General features: G+C 36.7%; 1 protein-coding gene across 2 annotated transcripts in view; it reads left to right on the top strand.

Moving 5' to 3' along the window:
• Window positions 1-22,894, top strand: part of LOC142607568 (tRNA ligase 1) — a 55,945-nt gene that overhangs the window by 14,473 nt on the left and 18,578 nt on the right. For both annotated transcript variants that reach the window (XM_075779101.1, XM_075779102.1), the window contains exons 7-18: window positions 423-546; window positions 1,683-1,789; window positions 2,465-2,593; window positions 5,119-5,183; window positions 5,320-5,487; window positions 6,126-6,286; window positions 6,402-6,433; window positions 12,911-13,077; window positions 15,398-15,477; window positions 20,829-20,894; window positions 21,005-21,294; window positions 22,623-22,730. In XM_075779101.1, the coding sequence (XP_075635216.1) occupies window positions 423-546; window positions 1,683-1,789; window positions 2,465-2,593; window positions 5,119-5,183; window positions 5,320-5,487; window positions 6,126-6,286; window positions 6,402-6,433; window positions 12,911-13,077; window positions 15,398-15,477; window positions 20,829-20,894; window positions 21,005-21,294; window positions 22,623-22,730 (1,497 nt within the window). The remainder of the gene's footprint in view (window positions 1-422; window positions 547-1,682; window positions 1,790-2,464; window positions 2,594-5,118; window positions 5,184-5,319; window positions 5,488-6,125; window positions 6,287-6,401; window positions 6,434-12,910; window positions 13,078-15,397; window positions 15,478-20,828; window positions 20,895-21,004; window positions 21,295-22,622; window positions 22,731-22,894) is intronic.

Here is a 22,894-nt window from a genome sequence, read left to right as displayed (position 1 = left end):
GGATAGCCTCCTTATTCTTGAGATAAATGTCAAAAGAACTACTGCCTGAAAGAAGTGAAAGTATGCTTCAAATTTAGAGAATTGTTTGGTCACCTTCAACTTCATTGTAGTATAAATGTTGAAACATTTAAATGGCATATAATGTGTACTGTACTCAAGATTTCCAACACTCTTTGGTTTGGTTACAAAGGTTTAGGCTATGTCCAGAGGATTAAACCGTCCTGGTGCCCTCCTTCTGCACCTCACTTAGGAAAACATTTTTTTTTTCCTTATAAATTTCTTTTCTCAACATCAATGCATGTTTCTCAATTTGTGTTTCTTTTGTCAATATTATTATGTCATGATGAAACTATCTCATTGTTCATCGACGTCAACAACATTCCTTAATGCTTCACAATTTTTGTGCTTTCTTGTTTGGGCAGTGGTAGTGACAGCAATTACAGAATTGGGCAACGGAAAGCCAAAATTCTACTCTACTCCTGAAATAATTGCTTTTTGTAGAAATTGGCGCCTACCAACAAATCATGTGTGGTTGTTCTCGACAAGGTGATGATCTAAGGATCCCAATTACTTAGCATAGCATAAAGAGTGCTTTGAATTAGGCTCTCTCTCTCCCCCCTCTCTTGCTCTCTCTCACTCCACATGCACACACGTACATAAATACATGTATGTACTCAAAAGCATGGCTTATGGTTGACTTTGTAAGTCAGATACTATGCTAGAATTAAGGCTATATTGGGCATCACTAGATGATAATGGACCCTCCTGTATTTTAGACACTTTGAATCTGTTGAGTATGTAACTAATCATGAGTTGATACCTGAGTGTTTTAGTATTCTACAACTGTCCCCATGATCCTTTGTATTTTTTTTAATTAGTTAATTAATATATATATATATATATACACACACATATATACTTAATTTTTTTTTTAAAGAGACAGAATGAGAAGCGTCAAGCACATAAAAAAACAGATATCTGTATGATATTATCGTCCTGAAGGTCTAGGTGTCAATCTGCATCTAGATCTTCTGTTTGGGCTTTAGGTGAAGAATTTTAATAATTTATCACCCTGACTTCTTTTTTGGACAACTCTCTTAAAATTTGGGTTGTAACTTCTAGAGGAGCCTCTTGTATAATTACCATGTACTTAGGTCCTTCTACTTTTTTCTTCAATAAACATAGTATATCTAGTTGCTATAATACACACGCACGTGTGCACACACAGAAGATTGTATGTTTCAGTCATTCTGCTTTTGTCCTCCATTAAAATTATTACTTAGTATTTCCAGTTGTCAGCATGTGTGTTTGTCTGTATGTGTGTGTATAATCAAGTCATTCTGCTTTTATTTCCTCTCTTCTTTGAACTTATTACTTTCTATGTCTAGTTGCCAATATGTGTGCCTGTTTCTTGATATTAGCTTAAATTATGTTCAGTGTTCTTTGCTTATATAAAAAGTGATGGGTTTTTATTTATTTATTTATTTTACAGTAAATAATAATTTTATTAAAAGAGTAGAATGGTTCAGTAGACAGTGACTATACTTGAACAACTCCTAAACTAAGAAAGCAGTGAAAGTTTCATTTTCATCTCTCATAAGAATTATCCAGTTGAAATTTTCTAGACTAAGATAGGAAAATTATAGTTTTATTGCTTCTGATTGATATTTTTCTAACTGAAGGAAGTCAGTGACTTCATTTTTTGCTGCCTATGATGCCCTCTGTGAAGAAGGAACTGCAACACCTGTATGTAAGGCTCTTGATGAAGTTGCAGATATATCTATACCAGGTAATGTTTTAAGTGCAATGTGCTTCTATTACTTAGCTTGGGATTTTGTGGGGCCTCATTTGGTTCTCTTTTAATGAAAAATTGTTAGTTTAAACAATGTCTATTGGAAAAAAATTTCAAATCATGCTTGCTGGGAATGATGGCCACTCTTTTCTGCCTCAACCACTTAATTTAAGCAAGAAGTACCCTCTGCAACTTAAGAGGAGGGGAAAAAAAAAATCTCTTGAAACATAAATGAAAAAATGGATAGTTCACATTGCCTCTTGCCATAACATCCTTACCATTAATGCTGCTGCCCCACTTTTTTGTATCCCCATGAATTGGATGGCACTATGCTATTTCCTATGCTTGTATTAGGCATATTTACTTTCTTCGTTGGGTCCATAGGAATCCCTTTTAATCAATTCAATCAACAAAGAGTGGATTTGGATATATCTTCCAAAGACGCCCTTGGTATTAGATTTGGCATCTTAGTCCATTGTGTGGTTGTCATATTAAGTAGATTATCATTTTTTCTTCTGGTGTGTTTGATTCTTGACTTGGAATGATTTGTTATGTGATCTTTTGTTTCTCATAAAAAAATTGGTTGTTAGCCAAAGTTAAAAATGTGGCTCTTTTTAAGTGAGCTATTAGTGAGACTAGAGTGTGTTAACTCAGCTTTAACTTAATATGCAGGTTCAAAAGATCATATAAAGGTTCAGGGTGAAATTTTAGAAGGTCTTGTGGCTCGTATTGTAAGTCAAGAGAGCTCAAAACATATGGAGAAAGTTTTAAAAGAGTCTCCTCCTCCGCCAACTGAGGGAGGTATGAGTTTTTTTTTTGCTATTGGTTACCTTAGTTAGGAAATTCGTTGGTTCTATGTTTGTTTTTCATTGTTAATTGCTTACTCTCAAAATTTATCCATGTTATCTAGTGCGTGTTACAAGGACCCCCTCATTCACTTTTTGAGTTTTGACAAGGTGTTTTTTTCCCCGGGGACGGTATATATTCTCATAGTGAAGTGATAGGTTATGTTGAGACTTGTGCACATGATATAAAATTATAATTTCTGATTTGTAGAACCAGTATGTTAGTCCAAATATAATGAGCAAAAACTGAATCTATCAGAAGCAGATATTATTACACTCCTTCTGGAACTTTGCGGAGTTGGATTGTTACTTATAGTGAATTACATGCTATATTGGTGGTGGAAGCTGCCCTCTTCATAGAGATAACATGAGGGCTACTATCAAACTGACGAAATAGGTAACATATTTATTAATGGATCTAAAGAATGGATCCAACAAATGCATTAGCTTTGGGGAATTTTTCAGGATTAATAAAAAAAGGCAGATGAAAAGAAGAAAATTATGAGAAAGAAAAGAATCAACCACTTCGTCTGTCTCTAATATAATGTAACAGCAGCAATTTTTTTTTTAAATAATTAAAAAATTCATTCAAACAAAATAGAAGATACATTATACATGTCATATCCCACATTGGAAATCACAATCTCAAGTTTTAGATACGTAGAATTCTAAGAAAGAGCAAGAGGGGATATTTCTAATACAACCACTGGAACATACAAGCATCTTAGCATGAATTGTTTGATGACATGGTTGGAATGTTCAAAACCGTCAAATATTTTGCTATTTTGCTCACACCAAATAGTCCACGCGATACACAATGGAGCTACAACCCAAGATCTAGAGATTCTATGATGATGAAAGCTCCCTTGCTAACAGCCTAGCATCTAAACCACAATTTTTAGCATAATTGCAAGCAACCAAATATCTCTTGCTGCTGTGCAATGAAGTAGAAGGTGGTCAATGGACTCCCCTCTATGCAATATCAATTAATAATCAATATATTGTGCTTTTGAAGATGATCTACTATTAACATTTTTTATCCAATGCTACTGCCTTGGGCAACACTTTTTTTTTTTTCCGAGGCCCCTTAACAGAGGTATGCTTTTTTTTTTGGGGGGGGGGGGAGAGGGGGATTGGTAAGTCACGCAGGCACCCTGTGGGTCTTAACCCATGATCTCTCACCTTCCATCCCATTATTATGACAGGAGGAAGTACCAGTTGAGCTATAACTCACTTGTTAACCAAGACATGCTTCTTCTAGGAAAACTATATAGAACCCTTCAAGACTCCATAGTTAGAATGGATGTCAAACTTTTCTACTTTGGGAAGTTTCCTAGTTAATCAATCCTCCCCTTGTCCAGAAGGGAAATTAGAATATAATATGTCACAGAATTATCCATGGACTACAACTCCCAATCTTGGGGTGATTGGCTGAACTGATGATTCCAGTTAGAATAAAAATTCTTGTTTATTCCTTCCAAAATAGTTTAGGGAAAACATCTTCCATACAAGAGTCCCAATACCATACAATTTGACAAAAACGAATTTGTGTAAAAGAAAATCTTACAGAGCTTTTAAAGGTATCCCAGTCTTCTCGATGCACTTCCAAAGGCCAACTCCACGCAAACCCTTGACTTCCTTTGTTGTCTAACCCTTCAAGATTCAACATATTTTGTACAAATAATACACCATATTCAGAACAGGAATTTTAAAGAGGGGCAATTAAAAACATGTACGATGTGAAGGTACTATACTCTTAGTAAGCACAGTCCTGTCTCCTTTGAGAGATATAGCTTCTTCCATCCCGCAGGTATTCGTTCCATTCATTCTGTTATAATAATTGAGCCTTGAATATGGGCCCCAGTGGCAATCCAAAATAGGACATAGGCTAATATCTTGTAAATTATATAATTATATTTGCTCTATGTACTGGAAGGAGTCTTTGTGTCTAGAAATCTGTGTGTATGCGTGTATGTGTGTGTGTTATGTGTTGAATTTTTGCTCTCTTGTCCAAAGATTGTTTTCATGGCCATTGATTGAATGATATCTTTAAATAAATACTATTTTGCATTAGTTATGGGATTGTTTTTTTAAAGATAGATTCCTGAGAAAGGGGAGACAGGTTGGTTCAAGGATATGTTGGTCAAAGGAAAGATGGGGGATCCCTCTATGTAAATCTACTGTCGCTTGCACTACGTAATTCCTTCTAAATCATTGTATAGCTGAATTGGTTTTTGCATTGCTGAATCTTTTCATTGGAGCAGTTGATTATAGTTGATTATATAGCCTGTAGAATTAAACTGCAAATCTGGAATTATTGTACAATTATTGTTTAATTAATACAATTACTCTTATCTCAAAAATGGCTGAATTGCTTTTTACCCCCATTGAAGTTTACTTTCTTGACCAATGAAAATGCTAGTTAAAAATGAAATTGAGTCTTGATCATCAGGTAATACCTGATTTTACTTTGTGTTTCAGCTGGCCTTGATTTGGGACCAAGCCTTAGGGAAATTTGTGCTGCAAACAGGACAGATGAAAAGCAGGTACCATGGAGTTCCTGTACTTCGAATTTGAAGTATGGTTTTTGAATGTGGCTACGATACTTGATATTGATAAAGTGGATGATTAAGAATTAGTATCAATTATGTTTTTTTTTTCCTCATTAAAACTTCACTGCAGCAAATAAAAGCACTTCTTCAGAGTGTTGGCACTTCCTTTTGCCCTGATTATTCAGATTGGTTTGGGGATGAAAAAGCTGGTGACACCCATTCAAGAAATGCGGATAAATCTGTTCTTTCAAAATTTTTACAATCTCATCCTGCTGATTATTCAACCGCCAAATTGCAGGTCCTGCTACAATCCATTTTCGCTATCTTCTAAAATGTTAATTTTCATCAAATTTACTTTTATAATGTGATGAATTCTGAAATTGCCTGCTTCTTTGTTTAGATAGTTTTGGGCACTGGTGCTTGCCAATTTTTTTTACTGATTTATTAATAGCTAATATAGCTTCTTATCTTTTATTGTTATTTTTCATATATTTTCTGTCAAATCACAAAATTTTGCATTCCCTTTGGACAGTAGTGATGGTTTTTTCATTGCATCACAGTTTGCAAAGTATGTTTTCTTTTCTTGTTAACATCAGCTAATGTTGCATTTCTCATGTTTGATGTGGATATTGTGGAGAGAGAACGCAATTGGCGAATTTTTGAGGAAGTGGAGCACATGAGGACCCATGTGCTCGATTTATTTAGTACATTTTTTACTTGATTGGTCCTGTACATGGAAGTTCACTAGTTGCAATTTCATAGCTGAAAATTTTGATTCTTTGTAATTCTTTTTGCTTCTTTGTGTTCATCTTGTACATGGAGTGATCTTTTTTTTTATAAAAGCATCAATAATTATAAAAAATTCTATAAATGCTGTTTGGGTGACTTAGCCTTCATTTGTCCCTTATTGATGTTACTAGTTTTCAATTGAACTAGGAAATGATGCGCTTGATGAGAGAAAAACGTTTCCCTGCTGCATTTAAATGTTACCATAACTTTCACAAAGTCAATTCCATATCAAGTGACAACCTTTTCTACAAAATGGTCATTCACGTCCACAGTGACTCTGCCTTTCGGCGATATCATAAAGAGATGAGGTTTTGTTTGAACTTACACTTGAATCTTTTTCTTCAATGTAAAACTTGGATTAGGTTATTTTGTACTATTTTATGTTATGCACTCCCCAACTTAAAAATATTTGGTATGTTTCAGGCTCAAGCCAGGATTGTGGCCATTATATCGAGGTAAGCATCTTTTATGCTTTGCATAACAATCTCAATCTATTTTTTACTTTAAACCTTACTTCTGATAATTCTCCTTCTTGTCCTAGATTATGTAGTAAGATTATTTTGTTTAGTACTTGTGGTAATGTAAGAGTTATATATATTTTTCTTTTCAGCTGTGCATGCTTGGGGCTTATAATAATTTTTCTGAGGCTATGTTATTTATGTTCCTCATAGAAAAAATAAAAGTAAACATGGATCTGTGAAAGGAACCAAATAAACTCCAATCAATCTTAAAACATTGAATGGTATGGTAGACTGGCTATAAATGAGTGATGTATAGAAGAGTTTCTACTGTTTAGAAAATCCTTTGAAATTTATCATGGACTGAGAATTGGTACAGTGAAGTAGGAAAAAAGATAGTATTTGACACATTCTCTTTGTTTAACAGCCATCTTAACTTCCTGGTGATTTTTAAATTGTTTAATCAGTTGATGTAAGGTTTTTCCCATTAGTATGGAATCATATGTCATGAACATGCAATTTCATATTCATAGAGACAACCTAAACATAGAATTTTTCCATAATGCTTCTGATCAGTACTGGCAATGAAAATGGATAGGGATCTCTAATTCATCTATTGCCCCTCTCTACCATTGCCCTTCAACCAGGCACCTCCTCCTTTCCCTGGTTTTTTTCCATCACCGTTCCCATCATCTGATGGTTTTTTTCCATTTCACTCTTTTTTTCCACCACATCCTTCTTCTTTGAACACCCCACCCCCATCTGTCTCACCTTTACAACCACAAGTATGGCCTAGATCAATCACTATTGTTTCACCCACACCTCTCCCTAATAGTTTGCCTCCCCCTCCTAAACTTTCTCCCCAGGGCAGAGGGGGCGGTAATGGTTCATTTCGCATAGATTCCAAAACTTTTTCTTTCTCGTTTGACGACGGTCGGGCTGATTCTTATGCTATTCACGAAAGTCGTCGGAATTTCAAAAGTTCCGTATGTTTGGGTCGTAAAGGATTGGAATGGATTCTCTCATGTTTTGCTGATATCCATGATTGGGTTCCTGGAAAGGATTATCTGTATAAACGTTATAAAGAAAATAACAAGTTTTTTGAATTCCGGGGAAGATCGAATAAGGCTGGTATTTTTGTGGAGATAGCTGTGTATTATGGTGGAGCTCGTCGTGGTTGGATTATGGTACCTGCGAGTTCAAACCGGTCTGGATGGTGTTTGTTTTCTAAAGAATTAGATAGTTTTCTTTCAGGTTCAAACACTGTTTGGGTGAAAGGGAGGACTTTTGATGAAGATGCTGGTGCTGGTCCAACGGAAGGTGGTGGACAATTTGGGAAGAAATCTTCCAAGATCAGGAAGCAGTGGAAGTTACGGAATTTTGAAATTTCTAGAGCTGTTTCGGGACATAACGTGCTGAAGGATGATACTGGCGTTACTGTCTCTTCTATTAATGGAAGACCCACGCGTGATTTTAAGTTTGAGTTGACTCTTGCAAATTTGGCGCTGAGGGTGTCTAAATCTGTTGGAGGCAAACGTATGGTAACTTGGTTGAACCAATTTTCTACTCATTAGTCCATTAACAGTGGGCCGGTGTTGTTATCTGGGCATGACAAAGCCCATTCTCACAAGTCTATTGTTAGTGGGCCAGTATTGTTATCTGGGCATGACAAAGCCATTTAGCTGACCCGAGTGGTAAGGCCCAGGATGTGCTTCTTTTCATTGTGGAGTAGGTGTGAGTTTGCTCCACAATCAGAGTGCGAGGGTGGTGGGTGAGAGCTCTAAGCCACCGATGAAGTCATCGGTTTTATCGGTGCTGCCTAAGGGTTTGTCGGCTGGTTTATCGCCGATATCTAGCCCTGATCATGCTGCGGAGCTTCTCGCTTCCAACCCGTCGAGAGAATTGGGAGCTCCAGTGACCGAAAATGCATCGGCATTAAGGAGCAGCTCCGTCGCGGTCCTTCTTGACTCCGGTAAGGCTGTTTCTCCTATGGACACAGTCTTGCAGTCCAGCACCAACTCCGGGTTCACTAGTGACCTGGTGGTTAGCTTGCCGATGGCGGCGCTTGAGGCGCCGATTCTGAAAGGTGTATCGCTGATCCTTGGTTAGTATCCTTGGGTGATTCAAAATCGGTTTTCTCCTCTCTCAGAGCTGGGTAATGGGGTTGATGATGTGTTTGTGGAAGGGGAAGATCATGAGGAAGTTTCTGGGCTTCATCTCCTTCAGTGGGAGACCAGTGAAGTGTTTAACCATAGCTGTGGTAGTGGAGAGAGATATTGGGGTGTTGGAGTGTGACCCTCTGTCTTCATGGGAACCCAATGAAATCAGAGAGTTGGTGCTGGTTCAGGACTCCGTAGAAGGAACTTAGGTTACAGAGTCAGGGACACCTTCGAATTGGGTGTCCCAGTTGATGATAAATTTCTGTAACATGGTGGGTTTCCCTATTGTGAAACATGAGGCTCAATGTTTGGCTTTGTTTTGCCTTTTGGAGCAGGAGTGTCTTAAGGTGTTTGATGAGGGGGTGCCCAAGCGACCTGCAAATTCAACGATGGTGTCTCTTCTAGAAGTAAGAGCAGAGTTTCTTTGATTGCTGCAGGGGTTGTTGGTAGTTGTAAATGACTCTACAACTACTCTCTTGGAACATAAGGGGGCTTAACAATCCCCAGAAGAGAGAGGTTTGTAAGAATCTCCTAAAAGAATGGAAGTGTGATATTGTATGTTTTCAAGAAACGAAAATATCTTCTACTGATGCTGCTTTTGTTCGGAGTTTGTGGGGAAGTCCTTTCTTTGATTGGGCTGTTTTGGACGCCTCGTGCGAGACATATCCGGAGGGGTCTTGCCGGATTTGGGATAAGAGGGTTTTTAAGAAATTGGATGTAATTCTTTGGACAGGTTTTCTATCGGTGTCTTATTGAGAGGAGTGGTGGATGACTTTGTTTGGGCTTGTACAGGTGTGTATGGTCCCAATGAGGATGGTCAGCGGGTTACCTTGTGGGAGGAGTTGTCACAGTTGCGTGTTAGATGGCCCATGGCATGGTGCTTAGTAGGTGATTTCAATATCATTAGGTACCCAAGTGAAAGGCTTGGCTGTGAGTCGTTTAGCCCTGCTATGTTTGCATTTTCGGACTTTATAGAGAGGAATTCTTTAGTGGACTTACCTTTAGAGGGTGCTTCCTTCACTTGGTTCAGAGATTCTGGCCTTCCCTCTATGTTTAGAATTGACAGGGCCTTGGTTTCCCTAGACTGGGTGGATCATTTCGAGAATGTTTCTCAAAGGGTGCTTCCTCGTGTTATTTCTGACCATTGCCCTCTTTTGTTGGAAGTTGGCGCTGTTAGATGTGGTCGTAGTGCCTTTAAATTTGAAAACATGTGGTTGAAAGTTGAGGGTTTTGTTGATAGAGTTTAGCAATGGTGGAATGGGTATAGTTTTGTGGGTTTACCAGGTTTTATTTTGGCTAAAAAATTGAAGGCTTTGAAATCAGATTTAAAAAAGTGGAAGAAGGAGGAGTTTGGTGACTTGGCACTCAGAAAGAAAAATTTGCTGACTGAATTGAGGGGTCTAGATGCGAGAGAGGAGCTGTGGGGTTTCTCGAATGAGGATCAGATTCATCGTATTCAACTCAAAGCTGACATAGAACAGTTGGCTTCTCTTGAGGAAATTTCCTAGAGACAAAAATCTCGAGCTTTGTATGTGAAGGAGGGAGATAATAATACTCGCTTCTTTCATAGATTAGCAAACTCTTATAGAAATGCTAATCATATCAAAAGGATTGAGGTGGATGGTGTTCTTTATGAGGATGAGTCAGATGTGCGCTCTCAGTTAGTTCGCTTCTATCAGGGGTTGTATAAGGAATTTGAATTGGGTCGCCCTACTATGGATGGATTAGAATTTGCTTGCATTGAAGAGGATGTGAGGTTGACCCTAGAGAAGGAGTTCACAAAGGAGGAAGTATTACACGTCTTAAGGGAGATGGAGGGTGATAAAGCCCCTGGTCCCGACGGGTTCACCATGGCTTTCTTTCACAATTGTTGGAGTGTGGTGGAAAAAGATGTCATGGATTTCTTTGATTACTTTCATCGGCACTCTATGTTTGAACGGTCTTTGAATGCTTCGTTTCTCACTTTAATTCCTAAGAAGAGTAATGCTATTAACATTAAAGATTTCCGCCCTATCAGTCTGGTGGGCAGTGTGTACAAGTTGTTGTCCAAGGTATTGGCTAACAGGTTAAGGGTGGTTTTGGATAAACTCATCTCTGAGACTCAAAATTCATTTGTTGGTGGTAGGCAGATTTTGGATTCAGTGCTCATTGCAAATGAGTGTCTGGATAGTAGGTTGAAGAGTCGGTTACTGGGCGTGGTTTGCAAGCTTGATATTGAAAAAGCATATGACCATGTAAACTGGGAGGCCTTGTTTTATCTGTTGGACCGGATGGGGTTTGGGTTGAAATGGAGGAGGTGGATTAAGGCTTGTGTTACTTCTGTCCGTTTTTCTGTCCTGGTAAATGGTTCCCCTGAAGGTTTTTTTGAAAGCTCCCGTGGGTTGAGACAAGGAGACCCTTTATCCCCGCTTTTGTTTCTCTTGATTATGGAGGTTTTAAGTAGAATTTTGAAGAAGACAGAGGAGAATAATCTTATTCGGGGGTTTCATGTGGGAGCAGTGAATTCTGTTGGTGTGCAAATTTCCCATTTGTTGTTTGCGGACGACACTATCTTATTTTGTGATGCCTCTAGGGATCAGTTGCTATCCATAAGGTTGGCGATGTCTTGTTTTCAAGCTTTTACGGGTATGAAGGTCAATGTTGGGAAAAGTGAGATTGTTCCTGTTGGGGAGGTGAATAATATAGTTGCATTGGCTAGCATCTTCATTGTAGAGTGGGGAGTTTGCCTATGAAATACCTGGGGATGCCTTTGGGAACTTCTTTTAAGACTGTTTCGATTTGGAATCCTATTTTGGAGAAGATGGAGAAGAGACTATCAGGGTGGAAACGTCTCTACTTATCTAAGGGCGGTAGGCTCACTTTACTAAAAAGTACTCTATCAAGTCTTCCTACGTACTTTTTATCTCTCTTCACTATTCCTAAAGCTGTGATTGCTAGAATGGAAAGGATTCAGAGGAATTTTCTTTGGGGGTCTTCTGAGGGGAGTTTCAAATATCCTTTGGTGGCTTGGGATAAGGTGTGTTTACCTGTTAAATTGGGGGGGCTGGGGATAAGGAGTGTGGCGTCATTTAATCAAGCTCTATTAGGGAAATGGTTGTGGCGTTTTGGGCAAGAAGTTACCCATCTCTGGCGGAGAGTTATCTCCACAAAATATGGTGAGGGTCAAGGGGGGTGGTGTACTAAAGTGTGCAGGAGGACCCATGGTTGTGGCCTTTGGAGAAGCATTCATGAAGGGTGGGAGAGTTTTTCTAAGCACCTATCTTTTGTAGTGGGTGAAGGCACCCACAACTGCTTCTGGCATGATAGGTGGATTGAGGATTATACCCTAAAAGATCTCTACCCTGAGCTCTATGCGTGTTCAGTTGCCAAGGATGCTTGCATTTTTGAGGTTTTGTGGCTTCCGGAAGGAGGTACTACTAGAGTGTGGAATTTAAGGTTCTTTAGAGCTTTTGAAGATTGGGAGCTAGCTGCTTCTTTTTCTCTTCTTCATTTTATCCAACCTCATATTCCTCAGGGGGATAGGAGGGATACTCTTTGTTGGCGGCTCAAAGGCAATGGTAAGTTTGACACTTGCTCTTATTACCAAACAATTCAGGGTTCCTCGAATTTTTTGTTTCCTTGGAAGGGTGTCTGGAAACCAAAGGTTCCTAAGCGAGTAGCTTTCTTCTTGTGGATAGTTGTACACGGTCGGATTCTCACATTGGATAATCTCATGATTAGGGGTCGTCGCCCTTTGGTAAATCGGTGTTGTATGTGTTGTTGTGATGGGGAGTTGGTAGACCACCTTCTTCTTTATTGTACTGTTTCACATACCTTATGGACTCTTATGCTTCAGGCTTTTGGTATTCACTGGGTTATGCCAAGATCAGTGATGGGGTTGTTATCTTGTTGGCATCAGTGGCTTGGGAAGCATAACTCGAATATTTGGAATTTGATTCCAGGGTGTTTAATGTGGATTGTTTGGTTGGAACGGAATCGTCGCTCCTTTGAGAACATGGAGAAGACGATGGATGAGTTAAAGGTTTTATGCCAGTGTAGCCTTTTTGAGTGGTCTCGTTGTTGGGATTCTACTGATTCTTCGTCTCTTTCAAAGTTTATGTTTTCCCTTAGATTATCCTTCCCTTAGTTTTTCTTTCTTTGTCTCTTACTGTTCATCATCATGAACATCCTGTACTATTTTTTTTTTCTAATTAATATTAGTTCTTTGATTACCTATCAAAAAAATAAATAAATGATAAAAATTTAACATGTTATTTTATACTATTCAGTCTACTGCGAGGTTTCAATCTGTTGCTCATATTTCATATTTACCCAGGTTTCTTTGTTGATATTAATTTATTCAAGGCAAACAAGGAGAGAGCTGCCGAAATTGCCAAAAGCAATACTATGGTAGAAAATGGTAGCAGTAGCACATTGGGAAAAGATGCATTAGCTGATGAAGATGCAAATTTAATGATCAAATTGAAATTTCTTACTTATAAGGTATCTTTTCTAGTTTTCTTATTCAATCTTGATGTATATATTATCATGCTCTAGATGTTTAATGAATATGCATGTAAAATCAAAATTGTGATAGGATAGTCCTGTATTCTTCTTATCTATAAATAATTATTATTTTTTGCGAAAATATTATTGTCGTCCCTAAAATTTGCACAGGTTTTGTTCTTTGTCTTTAGACTTTAAAAAGTTTGTTTTTCTTCCCTAAACTTTGTAAAGAGCTTTTTTCAATAATTTAGGGGTGAAAATAGGGATGGAAAAAAAGAACTTTTTTAATAGTAGGGATGAAATTTTTTTTTTTTTTTTAAGTACAAAAAGTGAAACATTTTCAATAGTTTAGGGATGAAAAAAAAACCTGTTAAAAGTCTAGGGATGAAAAACAAAATTCATGCAAACTTTAGGGACAAAAACATTATGTTAGCCTTTTTTTGATAATTCGATAGTTACATTGGGGGATACCCTAGAAATTTCTATTGGAAACATTAGGAATTGTTAATTGAATTACAAGGCTCTTGACTTCTTTTTTATTATATATATTTAGGTTATGAAAAGTTTTAGCCTTTATTTGGGAATGAATGAAAAGAATAATATTAGAATATTACTCTATTCCCTTGTTTAGGAGTTTTAATGGGAGGGAATGGAATGGATAGGAGGGAATCTTCATTCTTCTCTATTTCCTTAAAATCTCAAATTTTCATTTCCTCCAAAATCGGGCGAAATAGAAGGGAATGAAATTAGATTTAATGAATTTATTATTAAAGCTCCCAAAATATCCTTATATATTCAACCTTTTATTTTAAAATAGAGGTCTAATAGTAACATTGTCGTAAAATAAATCCATTCCGTTCCTTCTATGTTACTCCCAAACAAGATTATTTACATTTCATTTATTTTCATTCCTTTATTTTAAAACATCCAATCAAAGATACTTAATTCCATTCCATTCCATTCCTTTCCCTTAATTAAATGCATTTTATTCCATTCCTTTCCATTTCCTTATGATCATTCCATTCTATTCCCTTATGAACTCCCAAAAGAAGCCTTACTGAAATTACAAAACGGGGAACTTCCAAGTGGTAGTATACTAGGGAAGCTACAAGGATCATTACAATTCACATAAATCTAAAATCTCCTCCTGAGAGGAAAATAAGTAGGTGACTACTTAAAGTAGTCATCCAATCATATAGAGAATGAAGTAAAGAACAGATTTAAACGGAGAATGCTCAACCCCTTCAAAAGTGTGCTGGTTCCTTTCTTGAGTCCCCTTAGGTGCATGAGTAAATTACCAAGCGTAAAAAAAGGGTCTAAACATATAGTGACTCCGTTGTTCTTAATGTGGTGTTTATGGAGGGAGTGTAATCGGCTGACTTTTGAGGGCTTGGACAGTTTAGGAGACCAGCTGGTTGCTTCTTTCAGTAGTTTCTTGTTTGACTGGTCTCGGGCTTGGGGACTCACATCTAGTAACTACTTCCCTTTGTTTCTTAGCTCTCTCCTCTTTAAAATCTAATTTTCTTCTTTTTTCCTTGTACTTTTTGACTGCTTTGTGCTTCTTCTGCATAATGTAGCTTTATATATATATATATATATATATATATATATATATGGAGTAGTAATGGAAATATGTTTGTGGTAGTTTATTGGGATAATGGTATCTTTTACTATTTACACATTGGTAATTTCTTTAACTGCTAGACATAGGCCATTGCCTTTATGCGTGACCTTTGCTTGGATCTTTTAGTGACTAAGTACCTTTTTGTTGATAAGATTCTTTTGAGAGAGAGAGAGAGAGAGAGAGAGAGAGAGAGAGCTCTAGCTCAGATAGTGCATCCTCCTCTTATAAGGGCAAGGTAGAGGTTAAGTTCCTGGATTCAAGACCCACCAGGTGTGTGTAATTACCAACAATAGGAAAAGATAAAAACAGGTCCAGTTCTATGTTTATCTGTTGATTGTTTTGCAGATATATTATATACTGAAATTACTTATAAAAAAAAAGATATATTATATACTGAAATTGTAAGAAATGCCATATCCCTGTGTTTGAGGGGTATTGGCCAAGTACCTGCTATATGGATTTTGAAAAGGTTCTTGATTTCTATGAAAAAGTCATGCCAGAATTATATGATGGTTGTTGAGGAGGAATATATATATATATATATATATATATATATATATATATATATATTGTGGGTCGTCATTTTATGTGATGTCTCATCATGATGGGTCAAACGTTTTCATGCTTATCATGCTCTCTAATTACATATTAAAAAAAAAAAAAAAAAACTTATCATGCTCTCCTTTTTGGCAGTTGAGAACCTTTTTAATACGAAATGGCCTGTCAATTCTTTTTAAAGAAGGTCCACCTGCTTACAAGACCTATTACTTGAGGTAAGTTTCCATGCATGTTTTACCATAAGATATGTATGAAATCTGAAATGTGGCACATACCTTGTACACTGCCTATCTTTTATATTTGGGTATGATTTTTACGTTGGGAAATCTTATGAAAAGGGGTTCACCATTAGTGAATTGGTGTTGTATTTATCAAAGAAATAGGGAAACAATGGACCACCTTTTACTTCACTTTGATGTTGCTTATGCTCTATGGGTTATGTGCTTAAGATGTTTGAGGTTCACTGGGTCATGCCCGGGTCTGTGGCTAGTTTGTTGTTTTGTTGGAGAAATTGGTTTGAGAAACATGGCTTGGATTTTTGGAACTTGGTGCTGAGTTGTTTGATGTGGATTGTTTGGAAGGAGTAGAATCGTCGATCATTTGAAGAATCGTCGTTCACTTGAAGATACCAAAAATTCTGTGCAGCAATTAAAATATTCGCTTCAGCACACTCTTTGATTGGCCCGGGTTTGGGATTCAACAGTGTTCATCCATTTTTGAGCTCTTAACTTCTCTTAGAACCCTTCTACTTGATTTTTCTTTTTTTCTTTTTTTTTTTTGGTATTTTTAGGTTTCATAAAATCTTTAGACGCTTAGCTATTTGGTAGGAGTATTTAAATATAGTTTTTTATTTTGCAATCCATAAAATGGTGGGTCTCACACTTGAATTTATTATTTGGCTAATATTTTCTAAATACATTTTTCAAAAAACTGTATCCTATTTTCTTGATTTAAAACAGGATTTTAAAAACGGCTTAAGGGGTGCTTTTTGGATATAGAAAATGTTTTTAATGACATAGCTATGAATAAATTGAAAATAGTGGACCCCACATATTTGTTCAAACTCTTTTATCTCTTAAATTTAAGAGTTTATCTTTATCACAAAAAAAATTCTCACATTGTAAATTTGAAACTTATCATTAAAAATAAAATAAAATAAAAAACAAGATGAGCTTTATTACCTTATCATTATCCACAAAAAAAAAATAATCTACAAATTCTACATGTTACTTTTTGTAAATATATATTTTTTAAAATCTCAAAAATAGAAATGGTCTCCTAAACAATTATTTTTGTTTTTAGTATTTTGAAAATTGTTCTTAAAAGTGGGAGCCAGCTACGTAAAATATAAAAATTATTATCTGAAAACTAGTTTCAATTTCAATTTTTTGAGAATTTTTTTATACTGTTTTGAAAACAAAAACAAAAATCCTCCTACCAATCAGGCCCTTAGATGGTAGGGGTTAAAATCTAACTCTGAACCTAGAGTATTTCTACATTGATTTTTATGGATGTGCTCCATGTTAAACCCTCAAAGATCCTTGCTCAAAATCTAATGTGAGAGCTAATTTGGTATTTATTGTGGTGGAGTAAGCGATCGTTCCTATTAAAATATCAATATAACTTAAATCCTCTAGTAACTATTCTTGAAAGCAGCAATAGTTACCCGCCTAATGGTTTTCAGTAATTATCATATGAGAATTGCTACATTCACAACATTTTCACAACAAATCTTAGGTCACAGATTGTTACTAATTCTAATTTGAACCCATTGTTTGAAATTACTTTTTTGCTCACTAGTAATAGCATGCCACCTAGTATTTGTTATGAAAGTGTTGTGAAAATATTGTGGACATAGCATTTCTCATTCCTATATAAACTACATACTATATCATAACTGGCCTTAAAAAACATATACATGACTTGCATTATTAACTTAATGATTTGAAGTTACTTGTTTGTTGTGACATATCAATGGTCCTAGTACATCCTTGATAATGTTATATTGCATTGGTCTCTCTCTCTCTCTCTCTCTCTCTCTCTCTCTCTCTCTCACATGTATATAAGCTGGAACCTCAGTCATGGTGGTCAAAGGTTCTGTCAAGTGGTAATTCTTTGAGAAGAAAAGAGAATTCTCTTTGTTTTGCCTTTCACATCATCAAAACTTGGATTTATGTCAATATATTAATTAATTTTCATGATTCTTATAAATAATAATAATAATAATAATAAAAATAATAATAATAATTGTCATGAGTAAATGGGTAAATGTTATTATTTCCATGTTTTAATTATCATACATTATCTATAAATGGTGCACTAATTATTTATATAATCAAAATGCATATGGTTATTTTTTCCAAATGCATTTATTTTCTTATAAGAAAGAAATTATTTTGAATAATTATTATCAAAAGGAAAAAAAAAAAATTGATTTGGAACATGACATTCTACTTCACGTTTAGTTGCTTTGGCAACAACTACAGCAAATACCATTAAAAAAAAATACATTCAATCAATAAAAAATAATAATTGTATGCTTAAATTAGTTGAAATAATCAAATATTTATGAATTCACCTAACTAATATGTTCAAATTTTTAATTATATTGATCTTAGAAATTTACGTGTCCTAGATTCTTTTTTGCTATGTAATTAAACAAAGTATTAATGGGGTAAATGCATTTATTTTTATTTATAGGTGGCGCCTTAATTATTTTTGTAAAATGAATTTTTATGATTATTTTTCTAAGATTTGTATAAGAAGCATTTGATTTGGAATATGACACTCTTGCTCAAATTGAGTTGTTTTGGCAACAATTGAAACAAAGTCCAGCAAAAGATAAAAGCAGATTTAATTACATGCACAATCAAGAATATAAAAGATGATCATACACTTAAATTAGTGGAAATAACTAAATATTTGTCAATTCACTCACACAATTGACTCATATAATTAATTATCCTCTCTTTCTAATGACATGTAATATAACTAAAGTTGATTTCTGAAGAATTATAACATGTAATGAATATTTGAGTCTCAGAACAGTTTTGTGGGTGATAGACAGATTCTGATTCAGTTCTTATTGCTAATGAGTGTGTTGATAGTAGAGTGAAGAGTAAGCTTCTGGGGGTTATTTGTAAATTAGATATTGAGAAAGCTTATGATCATGTGAACTGGGAGGCTTTGCTTGATTTGTTGAAGAGAATGGGATTTGGGGCGAGGTGGTGTAGGTGGATCCGCACATGCATATCTACAACCCAATTCTTTGTCTTGTTTAATGGGTTTCCAACTGATTTTTTTGGGAGCTCGAGGGGATTGAGACAAGGGGACCCGCTTTTCCCCATGTTGTTTTTGGTTATGATGGAGGTTCTTAGTAAGATGATGAAAAGAGCTGAAGGGGCTGGTTTGTTTCGAGGCTTTAGCGTCGATGGTAGATAAGGGGGAGGGGTAGGTGTATCGCATCTTTTGTTCGTGGATGATACGATTCTGTTTTGCGATTCTGATGAGGAGCGGATTCTACATGTTCAGATGCTGATGAGGAGCGGATTCTACATGTTCAGATGCTTCTTCTTTGTTTCTAGGCAGTGACAGGTTTAAAGGTTAATGCGCTGAAGAGGATGGTTCCCATTGGGGAGGTTCCTAATGTCCATGTCCAGACAGAGATTTTGGGTTGCCAGATTGGGTCTTTGCCTATGACCTATCTTGGTATGCCATTGGGGGCGTCCTATAAGTCCCCTACTGTTTGGAATCCTATCTTGGAGAAAATTGAGTGTAAGTTGGCCGGCTGGAAGAAGATGTATTTGTCAAAAGGTGAAAGACTAACGTTGCTTAAAAGCATATTATCTAGTCTTCCCCACTTATTATTTGTCTCTTTTTACCATCCCTATGCATGTGGCCAATAAAATTGAGAGGTTGCAAAGGAATTTTTTGTAGGGGGACTCCAAGTTTCATTTGGTGGGATGGGACAAGGTGTGTGCACCTTTGAAAAATGGTGGGTTAGGAGTAAGGAAATTAACTACTTTTAATAAAGCCTTACTAGGGAAGTGGTTTTGGCGGTTTGGGATTGAGGAGACAAGGCTTTGGAGAAGGGTGGTAGCCCTCAAGTTTGGGGAAGAATGGGGGGGTTGGACATCCAAGCTAGGTAGAGGGGTGCATGGGTGTGGCTTGTGGAGAAGTATCTGTATGGGATGAGAGGATTTTAGCAAGAATATTCGCTTTGAGGTAGGGGTGGGGGATAGAGTGAAGCTATGGATAGATCAATGGTGTGGGGATTCTTCTCTTCAATTGACTTTTCCGAGTGTGTATGGGATTGCATCCAATGAAGAGGCATCAGTGGCATCTTTTCTTGAACGGTTGGGGATAGAGGAGTGGAGAAGTTGGGGTATTCACCTTATTTGAAGAACAAATGATTGGGAAATGGGTGGCGTGGATGATTTTCTCCGTACCTTGGGCTCTAATCTTCCTCCTACTGAGAATGGAGATCGTATGCGATGAAAGTTGACAAAGAATGGAGACTTTGATATTCGTTCGTTCTACAATAAGTTAAGAAGCCCCTTGCCCATTATGTTTCCTTGGAAAAGTGTTTGGAAGGTTAAAGCTCCTCGGCGTGTTTCCTTCTTTGTGAGGACTGCTGTATGGGATAGGATCCTTACAGGTGATAATTTGAGGGGTAGAGGGTTGGATTTTGTCGACTGGTGTATCATGTGCTGCAGTAATGGGGAGACGGTGGATCATTTGTTATTACATTGTGGAAAGGCTCATCGGTGGTGGAGTTTGGTGTTTAGATCTTTTGGGTTTTCTTGGGTCTTGTCTGGTTCGGTTGCAGATACTCTATTTGGTTGGTGGAATTGGCCTGGAAAGCATTTGTCTAGCATTTGGAATTTAGCTCCATTATGCTTAATGTGGTGTCTTTGGAGGGAGCGAAATAAGAGGACGTTTGAGGACGTGGAATGCTCGGATGACCAACTTTTGGCCTCTTTTAGTGGCACTCTGTTTGATTGGTCTAGGGCTTGGGGACTCACCTCTATTGATTCTCTCCCTATGTTCCTTAGCTCTCTCTTGTGTACTTAGAATGCGTTTGGATAGCACAGCACGTCCACGTCCAGCCCCTTTTTTTTTTTTTTTCCACGCGCATGTCACTGTTCATTGGCCATGAACAGTGATTTTAGGCCAATGAACAGTACTTTTTGGGATGAACAGTAATTTTTACACATTAAAAAATTATTTTTGTACAGTATTTTCAGTTTTCAGCAATAAGTTCTATCCAAACGGACTCTTAGTTTCTTTTTTATTTTTATTTTTATTTTTATTTTTTTATCTTTTTACTCTCTCTCTTCCCTTTGTATTTTTCTCTCAACCTTATGTTTTTCTGCATAAGGTAGTGTTCTTGAATATATATCTTTATTACCTATATAAAAAAAACATAATATAATTTCTTACAAAATGTTTCAAAATGCATCATATCGGACATCGGCTAGTTACTCTTAGAATTTTTATTATTTGGCTACCTCGTGAGTGGGCTTCTTTAGTGAGCAATTTATCCTTTTTCTTTTAAACATTACAGGCAAATGAAAATATGGGGCACTTCAGCAGGAAAGCAGAGGGAACTTAGTAAGATGCTTGATGAATGGTAATGCATTCTTTTGTGTCTCCTTACTCTTTTTGTTACTACTGGGATTCCTTTCAGATGTTGGTTATGCTATTCATGAAACTGAAGTTTTTCTTTCCCTTCACGTTCAGGGCTGTGTACATACGAAGAAAGTATGGAAATAAACAGCTATCACAGTCAATATACCTTAGTGAAGCTGAGACTTTTCTTGAACAGTATGCAAAACGCAGTCCACAGAATCAGGCTCTGATAGGTTCTGCTGGTAACTTTGTAAGGGCTGAAGACTTCATGGCCATTGTTGAGGGAGGCAGGGATGAAGAGGGTGATCTCAAGATGGAGCGGGAGATAGCACCATTAAGCCCAAGTCCCTCAGTAAAGGATATTGTTCCCAAGAAAGAGGGGTTAATTGTATTCTTTCCAGGTAAAAAGTCTTATATCTCTATATAGTAAGAATTATAAAAATATTCAGTCAATTATAAAGAGAGTGATTATTGGAGGAGATCATGTGATTGCTTCCTTAGAGGGCTCTAATAGCAATGGTGGTGGTTGACGAAGATCAAATTTGGTGTCAGAGCAAGAGATTCTGAGTTCGAAATGCCACGTACTGGGCCCTACTGATTAAGGAGAAGTTTGGGCACATAGGAGGGTGTTAAAATGATGGTTAAGTGATTAAATTCTCAATTTCCAGTTAGATTAAGTTTTTGGGCCAACCCACCAACCTTTAAAAAACCGACCCGATCCAACCCAACCTTCTCGGTTGGGTTAGTTTTTAGGGGTTAGTGGGTTGGGTTGGGTTGGGTTGGGTTGTGAGATTTCTTTTTTATAGTGGGTCAAGTTGGGTTCGGGTCATAAGATTTACAAATCCACCTAGGCCGACCGAACCTGCCTATATTTTTTAATATATATTTAAATTAAAAAATATATATTTAAAAATATATCATACAATTTTGTTATTTACTATTTTTGCCCCTTTTTCTAAATAAAACTCAAACCCTAAGTTCTCCTCGTATAGTTTGTGTTGGTTTGGTGTTATGCTCAAGATTATTTGCTTATAAATTTACTTTTATTTGTGGCAGAATCGTTCTAATGCTCAATTTTATAATAGTAATAATAATAATAATTAAAAAAAATTTCCAACCCGTGTGTCCAACCCAATCCATGTGGGTTGAGTTGGGTTGGGTTGAGTTTTTTTTAAACCCACTATGGTGGGTTGGGCTGAAAAAAACCCCAAATTTGACCAAACCTGACCCATGCCCCTAGCTGCATTACCTGGACAAGGCTTTATATTGGTGATGAATATTTTCAGGTAACTGTCTTGCTGATGTTCTTTTTCAACCCTAGTTTTGGACCTTATTAAAACTTCAGATGATTGCTTGTTTGAAGTCAAGTAACACGTCTATGCTAACGTTATACCTTATTTCTACTTTGTATTTGCATTCAACAAAATGTATTTGTGTCATAGAGCAATTTCCCTCCATCTTTATGTAGAAAGAAACAGCATGTCTCCTAGTTGTCTGCTCTTGAATATTGTGAAATTTGTACAGTTATCTCCTGTTGCTGTTCCTTTCATATTTTTCCTTTCAATACATTTGAATATTTCATGATGGGCTCTTCATTCTACAATGTATTTGTTTATTGTAATTTTTTGGGACTTTGAACCAGTGATGGTATTGTACTTTTGGGATATTGGACATTGCTTGTATGCATTTGTCTGATAAGTGATAACCACTTCTGGATTGCCGTTTGCAGGGATACCAGGTTGTGCTAAATCTGCACTTTGCAAGGAATTACTAACTTTACCTGGAGGACTCGGAGATGATCGGCCTGTCAACAGTCTAATGGGTGACCTTATCAAAGGTATGACACTGTCCAGATGTTTTAAACTGATGCCTTACGAATGTGAGCCATCTGTATAGGTTATAAATGACCTCCATCATGTCATTGTGTCTTCATATAGTTTGTGATGCCATCCTAGTATCCTACACAGCATCTATGTCATGTTTCTTTACAAGTTTGATCAA

The sequence above is a fragment of the Castanea sativa genome, chromosome 8 (assembly GCF_040712315.1).
Source record: "Castanea sativa cultivar Marrone di Chiusa Pesio chromosome 8, ASM4071231v1".
NCBI classification, from domain to species: Eukaryota; Viridiplantae; Streptophyta; class Magnoliopsida; order Fagales; family Fagaceae; genus Castanea; species Castanea sativa.
The sequence above is the reverse complement of the archived record's forward strand: the minus strand, read 5'-3'. Positions and strand labels throughout refer to the sequence as shown.